Source organism: Arvicola amphibius, chromosome 1 (genome assembly GCF_903992535.2).
Source record: "Arvicola amphibius chromosome 1, mArvAmp1.2, whole genome shotgun sequence".
Classification (NCBI taxonomy): domain Eukaryota; kingdom Metazoa; phylum Chordata; class Mammalia; order Rodentia; family Cricetidae; genus Arvicola; species Arvicola amphibius.
The window spans coordinates 111,469,997-111,485,973 of NC_052047.1; the positions used below are offsets into that span (position 1 = coordinate 111,469,997).

A 15,977-nucleotide genomic window follows, 5' to 3' on the forward strand; every position below is an offset into this window, starting at 1 on the left:
AGTTTGATAAAATACAAGTTTCTAGGCCCAACCCCCAGAATTTCTGATCCTAAAGGCAAAAATTATGACCTGGCCAGATAAATGGCATACCTCTGTAATCCTGGAACTCAGGAGGGTAACACAGTGATTGTCTCCAGTTCAAAGACAGTAGCCAGAGAAACATGTGGCCTCATCTCTCTCCCACACACCCCAAAAAAGTTGGGGAAGGGTAGTAGATAGATACATAATCTGACATGTCACGGACTAATATTTATTTTTTAGTAAGTTCTAGGAGATATTGTAACCACCGATCCAAAGCACCCACATTGAAGAACATTGGTCTACAACACTCAGCAACCCCTATCACATTATTAATCTCATTTACTAGCTCTAACCTCATTAACCTTATGAACAGTTCTGTTGAAGAATGTAACATTAAGCCTGGTGCACTTCATCCCAGCACGCAGGAGGGCAGAGGCAGGTGAATCTTTTTAGTTCAAGGTCAGATTGGTCTACAGAGTGAAATTCAGAACAGCCAGGGCTACACAGAGAAATCCTGTCTTGGGGGAGAGGAGTGTTAAGTTAACATCTGCCTGCACTCTCGGGGATGCAATATGAGATGGTCAAGAGTCCGTACTAGCCTGGATTGCACAACCCCCTTTTCAAAATAAAACAAGTGTGGTCAGGCAGTACTGATGATCCAGAAATCAGGAGGCAGAGGCAGATGGATCTCTGAGTTCAAATCCAGCCTGGTCTGCAGAGTAAGTTCCAGGACAACCAAGGCTACAGAGAACAACCCATTCTTGAAAAAACCAAAACGAAGTGTAGAATACCCATACCACCTTGCCGAAGGTCCTTGGTCCTGTTATCCCCTCCCCAACTTACACACACTCTAATTAATTAGAACTTTGTTTTTCAAAACAAACTCTTAGTCTGAGGCCAGACTAGAACTTACTATGAAACCTGGGCTGGCCTAAAATTTATGTTATTTTTCATTTTATTTATTATTTATTTGGTTTTTTGACACAGAGTTTCTCTTATGTAGTCGTGGTTGTCCTGGAACTCTCTGTAGGCCAGGCTAGCCTGGATCTTCCTGCCTTGGCTGGATTAAGGGCATATACCCCACTATGTTTAATTTTTAATGTCTGTCTCCAATTAAAAGAGCTCCACAGGGGCTGGAGAGGTGGCTCAGAGGTTACAAGCATTAACTGCTCTTCCAGAGGTCATGAGTTCAACTCCCAGCAACCACATGGTGCCTCACAACCATCTGTAATGAGATCTGGTGCCCTCTTCTGACGTTCAGGCAAACAAGTAGACAGAACATTATATATATAAATAAAATAAATTTTTAAAAAAGAGCTCCACGGAGAGAATTTCACTCGCTGGCCAAGCCATATATGCCTACAAGTAGAGACTACAACAAGTGTCAGCTAAACGAGGGAACGAAAATCAAAATTATGACTAACTTTGAGGTTCTCTGTTATTCCCAGACATGTGCTGGAGATTAACCTAGGGCTTTATGCATGCTAAGCAAATACTCTACTAGTGAACAACATATCCATAGCCCAACTTTGAGGTCTTCTAGATAATCACTGCCTACAAGATACTCTAAATCAGAAATACATCTGTGGTTGTTTGAATGAGATGCCCCCCATAAGTCCCAGGCATTTGACCACCGGGTCCCCAGGCAGTGACTGGTTGGAAAGGGGTAGGCATTACAGCCTTGTTGGAGGAAGTGTGTCACTTCAGACGGCCTTTGAGGTTTCAAAAGTCTCACGCCATGGCTAGCTAGCTCTCCGCTTGTCTGTAGTTCAAGATGTGAGCTCTCAGCTGCTACCTCAGATCTGCAGTCATGGACTCTAACCTTCCAGAACTGTAAGCTCCAAATAAACTCCTTTTCCTGTGAGTTGTCTTGGTCATGGATGTTTTAGCACAGCAACAGAAAAGTAACTAAGACAACATCTTCATTACTATTACTGCATGCAATTATTGGTTAATATGTCTAACTCCTCAGAATACGTGGTTGTGGTTAGGGTTAGGACTAGGGTTAGGGTTAGGGTTTTAGGGTTAGAGTTAGGGAAAAAAGAACACTATAAACTCCTACCAACACCCCACAAAACTCCACCCCCCCATAAAAAAACAATAGCATGGCTGTGTCACACACAGCTTTGCAAACAAGTGCTCCATCACTAAGCTAGCATTTCAATAACACAAATGTTTGTGACAGCAGATTTTAGAGACCAGTACACGTTTCTAATTCTGTGTGAACTCAGCTTGCTTGAATTTGCTTCCCTGTCTTTTCCTGGCCTCAACATGGGGATGGATGGCATCTGATCAATAAGAATCACTGTCAATTACTTGTGATAACAAGGTGGTTAGCCTCACTTTCTCATTACCCTAGGATCTACAGTCCACTCATGAGCAGAATGGTCAAGTGAGGCTTGAACAAAAATTGTTACGGAAACTAATGCAACGGCCTTGCCCTTATTAAATGCACCACACACTCATAACTAAGGAACACAGCCAACCAACAATCCTCCACAAAACACAAACATGCTTCCATATAGAGTCACAAGTGCACTGCTTTTCAAAAGATAGAATCTCAAGGGAAAGAGCATGCTTCACAAACATCAGTAGAAATGGGGGAGAAGTGGACAGTTACCAGACTAAGTATTAGGAAAGAAAGGCATTGAATACTATTTAGATGTACAGAACTTCAGGGCTTAGCAAATTACTGTCAGTTCACAGATGGTATCTCTAGAAATGGCATCACGTTTGCTATGGTTTGTTGTGAGATATTGATCATACTGTGTAAAGATATGTCACTGTGATTGGTTTAATAAAAAGCTAAATGGCCAACAGCTAGGCAGGTGGTATAGAAGGGACTTCTGGACAGAGAGAGCTCAGGGAAGAAGAAAGATATTGAAGAAGCAGGAGGGGCTGGGCGATACAAAGAAAAGGTAACTGAGCCATGTAAAAGAACACAGATTAAAAGATATGGGTTAATTTAAGTTATAAGAGCTAATGAGACAAGCCTAAGCTAAGGCCACGCTTTCATAATTAATAATATGTTTCTGTGTCATTTTTGTGAGCTGGTGGCCCAGAAAGTTTGCCTACAAACACTTTTAGGTCTAGCTTGGGGGAGGGGGAATGTCAGATGTCTGAATGTGAGGCCAGCCTGATCTACAGAACAAGTTCCAAGACAACTAGGGCTGTTACACAGAGAAATCCTATCTCAAAAAACAAACAAACAAACAAAAGAACTAGGACCATTAACAGGTGATTAGGAATCCCCACTCTTGGAAGAAACAGACAGGAAGATCGGAAGTTTAAGGTCATCACAATGCACCTGACCTACATGAGATTATCTCTTAATTTTTTTTTAAATTTAAAAACAGTCAGGCAGCAGTGGTACATGCCTGTAATCCCAACATTCAGGAGGCAAAGGCAGGAATGTCTCTGTGAGTTCAAAGCCAGCCTGGTCCACAAAGTGAATTCCAGGACAGCCAGGGCTGTCACACAGAGAAATCCTGTCTCAACAAACAAAAAATTTAAAAAACGAGAAAAAAATTATAATGACCAGGCAGTAGTGATACACACCTTTAATCCCAGCAGTCATGTGGCAGAGGCAGGTGAATCTCTTGAATTCAAGGCCACCCTGGTATATAAAGCAAGTTCCACGTCAGGGCTACACAGAGAAACCCTATTTTGAAAAGGAAAAGATAGATAGATAGATAGATAGATAGATAGATAGATAGATAGATAGATAGATAGATAGATAGATAGGCAGGCAGGCAGGCAGACATATAGACAGACAGACAGACAGACACATGGGTAGTAATTGGGCCAGGAGGGCCATTCTCTTTAATATGATTAATGCAAAAAAAAAAAAAGAGGCTTTAGTTAGCATTAGCTCATTTGTCCTTCTGTCCTTCTTCCACAAGAAAATGCAACAAGAAAGCCATGCCCAAAGCCAGGTGGTCGTGACGCACGCCTTTAATCCCAGCACTCGGGGGCAGAGACAGGTGGGATCTCTGTGAGTTCGAGGCCAGCCTGATCTACAAGAGCTAGTTCCAGGACAGGCACCAAAACTACAGAGAAACCTTGTCTCGGGGAGAGAGGGGGGGGGGCGGGAGGGGGAGGAGGAAGGGTGCGAGAGGGAAGAGAGGGAGAGGGTCCTGCTTTTTTTTTCTTTCTTCTTGTCCTCTCTTTCTCTCTTTCTCTTTTCCTCTCTTTTTTTTCCTTTCTTCCTTTTCTCTCTTTCTCTCCTTTCTTTCCTCCTCTTTTTTTTTCTTTTTCCTTTTCTCTTTCCTTTCTCCTTTTTTCTTTTTCCTCGCTCTCTCTCTCTCTCTCTCTCTCTCTCTCTCCCTTTCCCTTCCTCCTCCACCAGTTAGCCGGTTCTAAGTAAAGCATCCTGTGCACTTCTTAACGCTTCCCTCTGTAGTATTCTCTTAAGCAGTACCAATGAGTAGACAAGATGCCAAAGGCTATACAGTTCTCAGCAAGAAAACAGAATGGGGCTAGGGATGTGGTACACAAACAGGGGGAGTGGAAGACGTAATTGAGTCAATTGAACTGGCTAATAGAATCATAAAAAATAAAGCCGGCCTTATGGAGCATGCCTGTAATCCCAGCACTCTGGTGTCCAAGGTAGGAAAATAGAAGAGTTAAGAGTAAACCCTGAGGGGGGGCTGGAGAGATGGCTCAGTGGGGTTAAGAACATTGCCTGTTCTTCCAAAGGTCCTGAGTTCAATTCCCAGCAACCAAATGGTGGCTCAACAACCATCTGTAATGAGAGCTGGTGCCCTCTTCTGGCCTGCAGGCAGACACACAGAATATTGTATACATAATAAATAAATAAATAAATAAATAAATTTTTTTGAAAAGTGTAAACCCTGAGCTATGTAGCAAGATAAATACATATTCATCTCCTTAATATATACATTATGAAATAATCAGACTCTAAAACAAAATATCCCTCCCATCAACATCTCAGTTTCAAGTTTGGACCCTGGCCTTCAGACTTCTAGACATTCAGGAACTTCATCACAGTCTTGCTACTCTCTCAAAACCTTTCTTACATTCACTTCAGCACTTAAGAAAGTTTAAAGTTCGGCTGATTAAGTTCCAAGATGGTAAGTATTATACCTTACATCAGAAACCGGTTAAGATAGGAAAAGAACCTAATGTCTTTTCATAATAACACAACAAACTGTCATCAAGCACTTACTATATAAACCACCACCTCCAGCAAAGTAAAGATCTCTGCCTACCTGACTCTGGGTCAAGAGAAATTTCTAACATAGTTCTCTAATGTTTGAAGTTATATAATGATCAGGATTTTACAATCAAGAGAAAAATTAAACTTCTTTTAATAGTTTATTGCACTTATTTATTATGGGGGGCTCATAGAACAAACAACTTTAGGAATTGATTCTTTTCCTCCACAATGTGGGTCTCTTGGCATCAGCTTTGGCAGCAAGCACTTTTACTTTCCCACTGGTCCAGCAAAAACTGAAAACTTTCTAATGGTCATGTTAAATAAAAAGTAGAAAAAGCATGGGGAAAAGACACTTTCCAAAAAATTAAATCTCTAGTCTTTTTTTAAGAAATGTAACAGTATATAACAAAATTAATCCCTATCTACATAACTAGGCTAAAGCAACATTATAGTTATAATTTGCAAATCACAAAAACAGAGTCTTGTCCAGCAGTGGTGGTGCTCGACTTTAATACCAGCTACTTTTAGAAGTAGCCTGAGCTGTTGTTACACAGAGAAACCCTATCTCAAAACAAAGCAAAACAAAACAAAAAAACAAACCACAACAGAGATGATACTCTGACCTCAAGAAAAGAATAAACTCAAGGCTTACAGAAGGCTCAGTGTTAAGGGCACTTGCAAAGGATCTGGGTTCCCATCATGCAGCTCAAAAGCACCTATTACTACTGCTCTGGGGAATCTAACGCCCCTTCTGGCCTCAGGAGATATGGCATACACTTGGTGCACATAACAAGCAGGTACACAAACATAAAAGCAGACACATACACAGCATAAAACTAAACCTCTTTCTTTTTTTTGGTAGTTTCACTGATTTCTTTGTTCAGTATATTTGTCATTCAAATAAGAAAGCTATTGGTTCCTTTAATTTTGTGTGATGTATGTTGTATAGTGTGCTCAAAGGCCAAAGGGCATCACAAGCCCTGGAACTGGAGTTACAACTGGTTTGTGAACTGTCATTTGAGTGCTGGGGATAGAAACAGGGGTCCTCTGAAAGACCAGCCAGTGCTCTTAACCACTGAGCCATTTGTTCCACCCCAACAGAACTAATTCTCTAGACTTTCCTGTATTATAATTAAAATGAGTAGAATTTGCCATGTGAACTTAGCAAATTCATCTACCTTATGAACCTTGGCCTGTGATTATTATTTCTAAGTCATTTTCTTTTGTTTCCGTGACTTAAAATATCCTCAAAGTTTCTTGATTATTTCTATATCATTTCATTATAAGACCACAGAAATCACAAGAATCCCTGACGAACAACACAGAAAATGAAAACTGCACACTACACCAAGGGACTTCTGAGGTTAAAAGATGCAAATCTTGTCCTTTTCTTCTTCCAAAGAAAAGAGACCACATGCAAAAAGCCTGAAACATCCTGAAAACACAGAGAGACTTCGGGAGGAGGGAGCATTAGCCTTCTTAGAAGCAAAGGTCTACGCACTTTCCGATCTAAGATTTCCAACACTGAAATAAGAGAGGGTGAGAAGACACCCTACAAGCCGTCTCACTAACTGCCTGAAGGGAGCAGGCCATCTGCTCAGATATGAGCCAGAGACTGAACCACCAAATCCCACATGTCATGTCACCCTCTCCAGCCCCTCTTTTTCTTTTTTGTTTTGTTTTGCTTTTTGAAATAGGGTTTCTCTGTGTACAGCCCAGGCTGTCCTGAAATTCACTTTGTAGACTAGGCTGGTCCAGAACTCACAGATATCTACCTGTCCTCTACTTCCCAAGTGCTGAGATTAAAGGTGTGCGCCACCACTGCCCGAGCTAAGCACTTTTTCCTTTTCCAGTTTTTGAGGCAAGGTTTCTCTGTGTAGCTTTGGAGTCTGTCCTCGAACTTGCTCTGTTAGACCAGGCTGCCCTCAAAGTCACAGAGAATCTGCCTGCCTCTGCTCCCGAGTGCTGGGATAAAGGTGTGCGCCACCACCGCACAAGACGTTTTTTTCTTCAAGTGAAACTAAAAATATTAAAACTGTTTAAAAGTACACTGGAAACTATAAGATCATTTAGAAATATTAATCATTTTACCGTCTATCCAAAGTGGTGACTGGAGTCTCTGACTTCTAGTTCTTAACTTTTGACTATTTTTTTTTGCTTTTGTGGCCAATATACACAAATGCATGATCATGTTTTGCACGCTGAGAAGTTTAGAACTCAAAGTATGCAAAATGACAGCGTCCTCCGCTGCCTTATCACTACTTATGCCGCTCAGCAGTCACAGAAGTATTCAGACTAAAGTAGCATGTGTGTGTGTGGTGTGTGTGTGTGTGTGGTGTATTGGCTTTTCGGGTCAGGGTCTCTGTGTAACCCTGGCTGTTCTGGAACTTGCTCTGTTGACCAGGCTGGCCTCCAACTCACAGAGATTCGCCTGCCTCTGCCTCCAGTGCTGGGACTAAAGATGTTCACTGCCACTACCTGGCTGCTAGCAATCTTTTTCTGTTTGTTTGTTTTTAGGTCGTGGTCTCATAATGTGGCCCTGACTGGGTCTGGCATTCACTATGTAGACCAGGCTATCTTGAAATCATAGATCTCTCTTCCTCTGTTTCAGGCAGGTATCACCACGCCTGTCCTAGCCTAGCAACGTTCTGACCTGACTACAGTACTTATCTTCATTAACTGGATGTAGAATCACCTAGGACACAAAGATGCGTATGTCTTCGAGAATGTTTCCAGTGAGGTTTCACTGAGGTGGGGAGACCTACCCTAAATGCAGGTGGAACCACCCCTCAGCTCAGGTCCCAGACGGAGTATAACACAGAGGGAGAAAGTGAGCTGAGCACCAGCACCATCTCTCTCTGCTTCCTGGCTACAGATGAGGTGGCCAGCTGCCTTGTGCTTCCACCTTAACAACCTCCCTGCCATGATAGACAGCATCGCCCCAGACTGAGCCAAGACAAACTCTTTCCTTCAGCTGCTTTTCAAGCAAGTATCTTAAGCATACTTACCTTCCCCCAAGAAGAGCCGGGCGGTGGTGGCGCACGCCTTTAATCCCAGCACTCAGGAGGCAGAGGCAGGCAGATCTCTGTGAGTTCGAGACCAGCCTGGTCTACAAGAGCTAGCTCCAGGACAGGCTCTAAAGCTGGCAGAGAAACCCTGTCCTCGAAAACCAAGGAAAAAAAAAAAAAAAAAAAAAAAAAAAGAAAAAAAGAACATACTGAAGAGTTTGAAGGCCGGGCTTGGTGGAACATGCCTTTAATCATCCAGCAGCTCGGGAGGCAGGGGCAAGGTGGATCTCTTGTGAGTTTGAGGCCAGCCTGGTCTACAAGAGCTAGTTCCAGGACAGACTCCAAAGCTACAGAGAAACCCTGTCTCCGAAAAACCAAAAAACAAACAACAACAAAAAAAAAAAAAAAAAAAAAAAAACCAGTTTGAGATCTGGCATATACTCTTACTGTCCACCATGCCAGGTTCTGGGGCTCCCAATCTCAAATACTCCAAACATAAAATCACAACTGGCCGGGCAAAGTGGTGCTTGCTTTTCTCGAGAGCCCGAGGCAGGCGGATCTCTGTAAATTAGAGACTAGCCTGTTCTACATATTGAGCTCTAGCCCAGCCAAGGATACATAGTAAGACCCATCTCACAATAAATAAATAAATAAATAAATAAATAAATAAATAAATAAATAAATAAATAAGTGTAAATAAGTTAAATTAAAAAGTGGATCAGCAAGGTGGATTAGCATGTGAAGATGCTTGCTGCCAATTCTGATGATCTGAATTTGATCCCTAGAAATTTACATGGTAGAAGAACCAACTACCAAAAGTTGTTCTCTGATTTCCACATATATGCTGTGATACATGTATACCCATTACATACAAAAATAAACGCAATAAACACTTTTAAATCAATATCACAAAATACCCTGGAGTATGGACATTCTTCTAATATCTACCTCACTAACTTTGAAGATGTAACCTGAAAGTTCAGGAACGACAAACGAAATTTTATCACTGAATTCCACAAGAAGTAAGCAGCTTCTGAAAGACAAGCCTTTCACAACACTGTTCCACACCCTCAGGGACTAAAGGCACAGGGTTCCTTCTAAGTCCTCAGGGGGCTCAACACTCATAATTACAGGAGAAGCATCAGTCAAGGGAGCCAAGCAAAGCCCAACTAACACCTTCTACAGACTTCACCAAAAAGTGAAATGTAAATTTCTAAAAGAAATGGCCTGGAAAAGGATTTTACCAAGGAGGCCTTAGGCAAAGAACTATTTTTAACCTATGAGAAGGAGGGGGCTGAACAGAAGAAAGGAGAATTTGATTTACGCACCAACACTGACTCAGGATGTCCTCACAAGAGGAGCAGAGCCCCATCATTAAAGTGAAATCCACTCATTTTCCATATGATCCTCACCACCTGAGGAAGTCAAGTAAGGCTCTCTTGTGTTGTACCAATTCTGTCTCCAAACAAATCTGGTATGTGTCCTGAAACTGCCTTGGGCTGCTTCTTCATTATTTCCTAAGTGCTAGCCTTCTCCAGACTTCTTCCTTGTTCGACCTTACAAAAGAAGTACAACACCTTACTTGGGAGAACTCCCCCGATTACAGCAGCCTTGACTTTGGGCAATCAGAAGCCTGAGATGAACCATCAAGATTGGAGTTTCCTGTAGCTAATCAGCTAGGCTTCAGGGCAGAGACACTAAGAATTAATATAAGAGAATTGATCTGGAACCCACAGACTAGTAGAGGAAGATCAAAATACTTTTCATTCATATTGACTCCAATTTGAAGAAACTCACCAAACATTTTCTGTTGTGGTGGTGGACTTTCTGGGGATTGAACCCAGATTCCATGTATGCTAAACAAGCATTCTACCACTGCTTCACTGCCCCAGTCAGCTCATCAATTTGGGGGAAAGAAAAGGGGAGGCAGGGATAAGATGGAGAGTGGGAATAGGGGCAGAGCTAGTCTCTCTATGGCTCAGGCTGGGCTGGAACTTGGGATGCACTGCCTCTGCCTCCAGTGCTGAGATTACAAGCATGCACCCCCACACTCAGGTCTCAAGCTTCATCTCTATAAAATGAGAAACTGTTTCTTTTAAATAAGATGTCCTTCTTTAGCAGTCAGGAATAGGAAATCAAAACCCACATCGCACACCCAGGATGGGGTGACTTACAACCAAAAAAAATATTTAGCCAGGCCTGGTGGTCACACCTATAATCCTAACCTCAGGAGGCTGAGGCAGGAGGATAACCATAAGGTCAAGGCCAGCCTGAGCTAAATATATCTTATGTCCCAAGACAGTCGGTCTGTGCTACATAGTAAAACTCTTGTCTCAGAACAAAGTAAGCAAGACAGAAAGACTGTTACCTTTGGGAAGACATGGATGCTGGTGGAAATATTAGCTGGTGGGGCAATTTTGGAAAACAAGTTAGCAAACAGTTGCTCAAAAGGTTAAACAAAGTTTCCATATGGAAGCCAAAGGAAACTGATCCACATGCCAACCAAAAACCATGTATGAAATGTTCATACCAACATTATTTCACAATAATTTTAAAAAACTCAAATATTAATCCACTAACTGTATGTTTTATGACACAGAATATCAATCAGCCACAAAAAAAAAAAAGCAGAGCCAGGTGTGGTGGTGCACAAGCAGATGGAGGCAAGGGGTAGAGGCAGAGGGATCAAAATTCAAGGCCAGCCTTGGTTACATGAGCTAACAGGAATCTGAGCGTGCATAAGAGGCCATAATGGCTGCTACTTCTCTCCCACCATAACAAATCCTTACTTCTCACAACCCTCACTGGACTACAGCAGAGCACACAGACAGCCACTCAAGTAGCAGAGGAGAGAACGGAATGTGGCTTGGAAAACAAATACTACTCTCTCCTTTCTCTGGACCCTGGTTTCTCATCTGTAAAATCAGGTTATATTGAAAAAAAAATTGCCGGGCAGTGGCGTACACCTTTGATCCCAGCACTTGGGAGGCAGAGGCAGAAAGATCTCTGTGAGTTTGAGGCCAACTTGGTCTATAACAGCTAGTTTCAGGACAGGTTCCAAAGCTAACAGAGAAACACTGTCTCGAAGAAAAAAAAAATCAGGTTATATGGTCTCTGAGTATGCTTCTGTATGACATTCTGTGTCCTTAAAGTTCCAATTTTATCCAGGTGCAGTGGCACACACATAAATCCTAGTTCAAGAATGGCCTGAGCTTCCTACATAGGAAGTCGAGTGGCAAAGACCTCATTTTCAAAAACAAAAACAATTCTAATCTCACTTCTTGGTACATGTAAGAATTATCTATCACCTGAAAAGTCCTCTGCTCTAGACTTTCTAGGCAGACTTGTCCCTGTCTTCAAAAGGTGGAATTGAGGGTGCTGGAGAGATAGCTCAATGGTTAAGAGCACAGCTACTCTTCCAGAGGGTCCTGAGTTCAATTCCCAGCACCCACATCGCAGCTCACAACTGTCTTTAACTCCAGTTCCAGGGAATCCAGCATCCTCATATATACGTACGTAGGCAAAACACCAATGCACATAAAATAAATTACTTTTAAAAAGGTGACATTCAGAGATTATTTCAGTGTGTTCTTTCAATGTGGTGCCTTTTTTGTATTTTTTTTTTGGAGGGGTTTTGGGGGTTTTTGTTTGTTTGTTTTGTTTTAACCTGAGACGGGGGTTTCTCTGTGTAACACCCTGGCTGTCTTAGAACTTGCTCTCTAGACCAGGCTGGCCTCGAACTCACAGAGATCTATCTGCCTCTGCTTCCCAAGTGCTGGGATTAAAAGTGTGCGCCACCACCACCTTTTTTTTTTTTTAACACGACTAACCTTGTCAGCCCACACTGACCTTTCCTGTCAGAGCAACTCCTCACTGCATCTCCAGACGTCTATGATCCTTGACTGATCAGCGTAGAAAGGAATGTGAAATGACTTTTTGTCTCTAATTTTCATTTTTACTTCTGCTTTTAAAACAGGTTTTCACTATGCAGCCAGGCTGGTCTAGAATTCACACCCACCTGTCTCTACCTCCCAGATGACAGAATTACTTGGAAGCATTTTTAATTTTAGTTTCCATTTTTTTTTTTTTTTTTTTTGGTTTTTCGAGACAGGGTTTCTCTGTGGCTTTGGAGCCTGTCCTGGAACTAGCTCTTGTAGACCAGGCTGGTCTCGAACTCACAGAGATCCGCCTGCCTCTGCCTCCCGAGTACTGGGATTAAAGGTGTGCGCCACCACCGCCCGGCCATTTTTTTTTTTTTTGAGACAGAAGTCCCAAGTAGCCCAGGATTAACTCAAACTGGCTAAGTAGAGAAGGATGTCCTTAAATTTCTAGCTCTCCTGAACCTCCCCCATGCTAGGATTACAAATGTGGACCACCACACCTGGCCTGTCTATGCATCTTTGATTTGCTTTTTCTGGAAACAGCTTCTTTGTTTTGTTTGAGTATTTGAGAACTACCAGAGAAATAATACAATTTAATTGGGTTGGAAAAAAAAGAACACAGGTTCCTCTCAGTGCCTACCCAGAGAATCTGAGCGCAATTCCTAATTTCATATAGTTTCACGGACTATGACATCACCATTTGGGGAGCAATCAAGCAAGTTAAAGGAGAGAAAATGCACCCTAGGGAGTCTCAGCATGGACTGCGGAGTTATTTGTATTCTGTTTGGCTGTGCTCCAAGAGTCCCTGTGGGTCATCCAGATTCCCAATCAACACCACCAGAAATGAAAAGCGTGAAAAAAAAAAATCCTCAATCAGTGTCTGCTCTAACAAAGGCAAGCTACCGGATAAATGGTCTTGGCATTACAGCACTGTAACCAGTTTAAAAATACACAAGATTCCCTTCTTACACATTTTCTCAACTCAGGCCTCTTTCTTTATTCTCCCAATAAGCCTGCACAGGGATATAATTTTAGCTTGCTGAGAAGCCAGATAATTAACAGGTATTCATAAAGAGAGAATATTTCTTTAGTGAAAGACAATGGTCTTTTGAACTTCAGTTTAAGTTTCAGTAAAAACATTTTAGTTACAGTGCTAGTTATTTAATTTGCCTCCTAGCACAAATATTTTCCTTTTCTAGTTTCTTTTCTTTTTCTTTCTTTTCTTTTTTCTTTTTCTTTCTTTTTTTTTTTTTTTGGACCTGAGAATGACCTGGAACTCCAGATCCCGTTTCCACCTCCCAAGTGCAGGAATCTCACAAGTTACACCACCCCTTAAGGCTGTGTTTATTTTCTAAAACCAAGTATCTCCACAATTTAAACAGACATCCATAGTACAACATAGAAATAACAATAGTTATTCTGTCTTTGAGCTTCATCCTTCATCCGGAAAACTGTTATTCTCAGACATCCAGAAAACTGTTCTTTTGCTCTTCTCAACATGTTAGTTTGCTTTTCTTTTTGGCCAGGGTCTCACTACTCAGCCCTGCTGACCCTAAACTTGTGGCACTCCTGCTTCTGCCTCCCAAGTGCCGGGATTACAGAAGCACACCAACAATGGTGACCACGTTACTGTTTTCTAAAGACCTCCAGAGGGGCTACTGTATACACATAATGTTACCAAAAAGAGCAATGGTCCAAGCATCAAGAAATATAAGCCCTGCTCTCCTTCTGGGCCTCATTTTCCTCGCAGGTCCTCTGGCAATCAAAACCTAGAACTGAATTCCAACAACTACATCATCCCAAGGTTAAAGTTGATACATATGAAACAGATGACAACATCCATCTGTAAGTAAGAATTAGATGACAGGAAAAGGTGAGCTTGGAATACTAAAGTTGCCCCAACAGGAGGCCTCAGCTAGCATCAATCCATTACTACTTCATAATTTTTAATAGAGCATCAGTTCTCGTATTTAAAAAGACAAGCCATTTTTGTCATCTGAAGTGTGCACTTGGTCTTTGTGGGTTTGTTTTTCAGAAGCAATACCGGAATTTTTATGGTGACAAAAAAAATTGCAAAACTGTCTTAGCATCTCTTAAGCTGAGTGAAATTAGTCAACAGGATAGTCACTTTCAAAGAGAAACTGTATGGTGCTGTGACCACATCGTGACAGCTGGGGAAAGGGGTTTCCCTCATCAAATCGGCATGACATAACTTTAAAGTCTGACACAACAAGCCTCCACACACTGAAACCTGCTTACTGGCCACTCCATACAAAAACTTTTCAAAACTGTTGCACCTTCAAGGTTTCGGTGCGGGCGCGGAGGAATTCACCGGGGGTTTTATAATTCTTGCACCTTCAAGCAATGGGTGCCAAATCTCGTCAGGGCCTCACAGTCACTCCTCCACCACTTCCCCTTTGAAAAGATAAACACGAGAGGCATCACAATACAGCACAACCTGTCTAATTGAGACGTCGCCCTTTATTCACGAATGACCCCTCCTCCTGGTAAAGGACATAACTTTGATAAAAAGGCATGACCCCCAGATACAAGTTCTTTTCCAGCGCCAAGGGAGAAATCATTCTCGGTGTAACTCAAAGTTCAATGTGTCCCTTCGTGTCTTATCCAGAGGGGCAGAGCTGTGGAGGGAAAGTATGGCCTGCTCAGGAGTTATAACGGTTTTTGAGGAACTGGTATACACGGGCTCTTGGGAAGAGGCCAGAAAAAGCTCACCAAGTTTTGTTTTTGCTCCTATGAAGTCTGGGTAGGACTAACTCTCCCTAGGACGTGACCTAACTTCTACCCTCGCGAAAAGGGGGGCTGGAAGGCACGCTCCCCTTCACTCTGCACTAAACCGCTCGACCTCCTTGGGCGCACACCAGTGTTCGCGTCTCCGCGGGTCGCCGACGCCGTACCCACCGCGCGTGGGGCAGCAGGCCCGCGGGCCCCGCGTCCCGTCCCCTGGCCCGACCCTCGCAGGGCTCCCGGGACAAAGCGGGGCCCGTGGGCACCGGCCCGGGCTCGGCGCGCACTCACCCGACAACTCGTCCGGCTCCAGCCCGGTCTCGGTGTCCAGCCCGCAGATGACAAAGTAGTCGGCGAAGCGACTGGGCGCCGAGCCCCCTCGACCACCGCCGCTCATGGCGGCCGGGCCGAGCCGGGCGAGCCGCGCGGCAGGCCGAGCCCGCCGCCCCGGCCGCACCGCCCCGCCCTCGGCCGCCGCTTCCCCGCCGTGCCGGCCCAGCTACCGAGGCTCAGGCCGCCTGTCCCCTGGGCCTGGGCCGGTGTCCCAGCGGCCTCCGCTGCCGTTATGCCCGGGGGCGGGGGGCGCTGAGGCCCCCCGCGCCGCATCCTGGACTGCTGCCCTGCCCGCCGCCGCGGGCCCGAGCAGCCTGAGGAAGGGCGGAGAGTCAGCTCCCCGCCCCACCGCGGGCCCCCCCCACCCGCCGCCGCCCCGTGCGCAGGCGCGGTCGGGGAGGGGCGGGGCGCCGAGCGCAAAGGATGACGTGATGCTCTTTGGGCCCCGGGGGCCCGGGCTTCCAGAGCGGTGTCCGCAGTGTAGGCAGCGGCCGGCTGCGGGATCCCGCGACTGCTGCCTCCTCACGGGATTGCGACGCCGGTTGGAAGACTGGGAGTGTGCGGAAGCGTGGGCCATGGGGGTAGAGTGAGACCCTGGCCCGTGCTGGCGGTGTCACTGGGATAGAGCTTCACGACTGAGCTGTGAAGCCCACCGGATCCTGCTCCTAATGTCACCATACAGCAGCTTCTCCTTGTCCCCGCTCCTCAGTGTCAGTGATCTGAGGAAACCCTGTTCTTTGGAGAGGATGGATCAGTTTATAAATTTACCCTTAATTTGCAGATAGGGAAACTGGGGTTCAAGAAAAGCAA

At 44.1% G+C, this 15,977-nt stretch overlaps 1 protein-coding gene across 2 annotated transcripts in view; it reads right to left on the reverse strand.

The window, feature by feature from the left end:
* Window positions 1-15,267, reverse strand: part of Dennd5a (DENN domain containing 5A) — an 80,528-nt gene extending 65,261 nt beyond the window's left edge. For both annotated transcript variants that reach the window (XM_038341029.2, XM_038341024.2), the window contains exon 1: window positions 15,126-15,267. In XM_038341029.2, the coding sequence (XP_038196957.1) occupies window positions 15,126-15,231 (106 nt within the window). In that variant the 5' untranslated portion in view covers window positions 15,232-15,267. The remainder of the gene's footprint in view (window positions 1-15,125) is intronic.
* Between the last annotated feature and the right edge of the window lie 710 nt (window positions 15,268-15,977).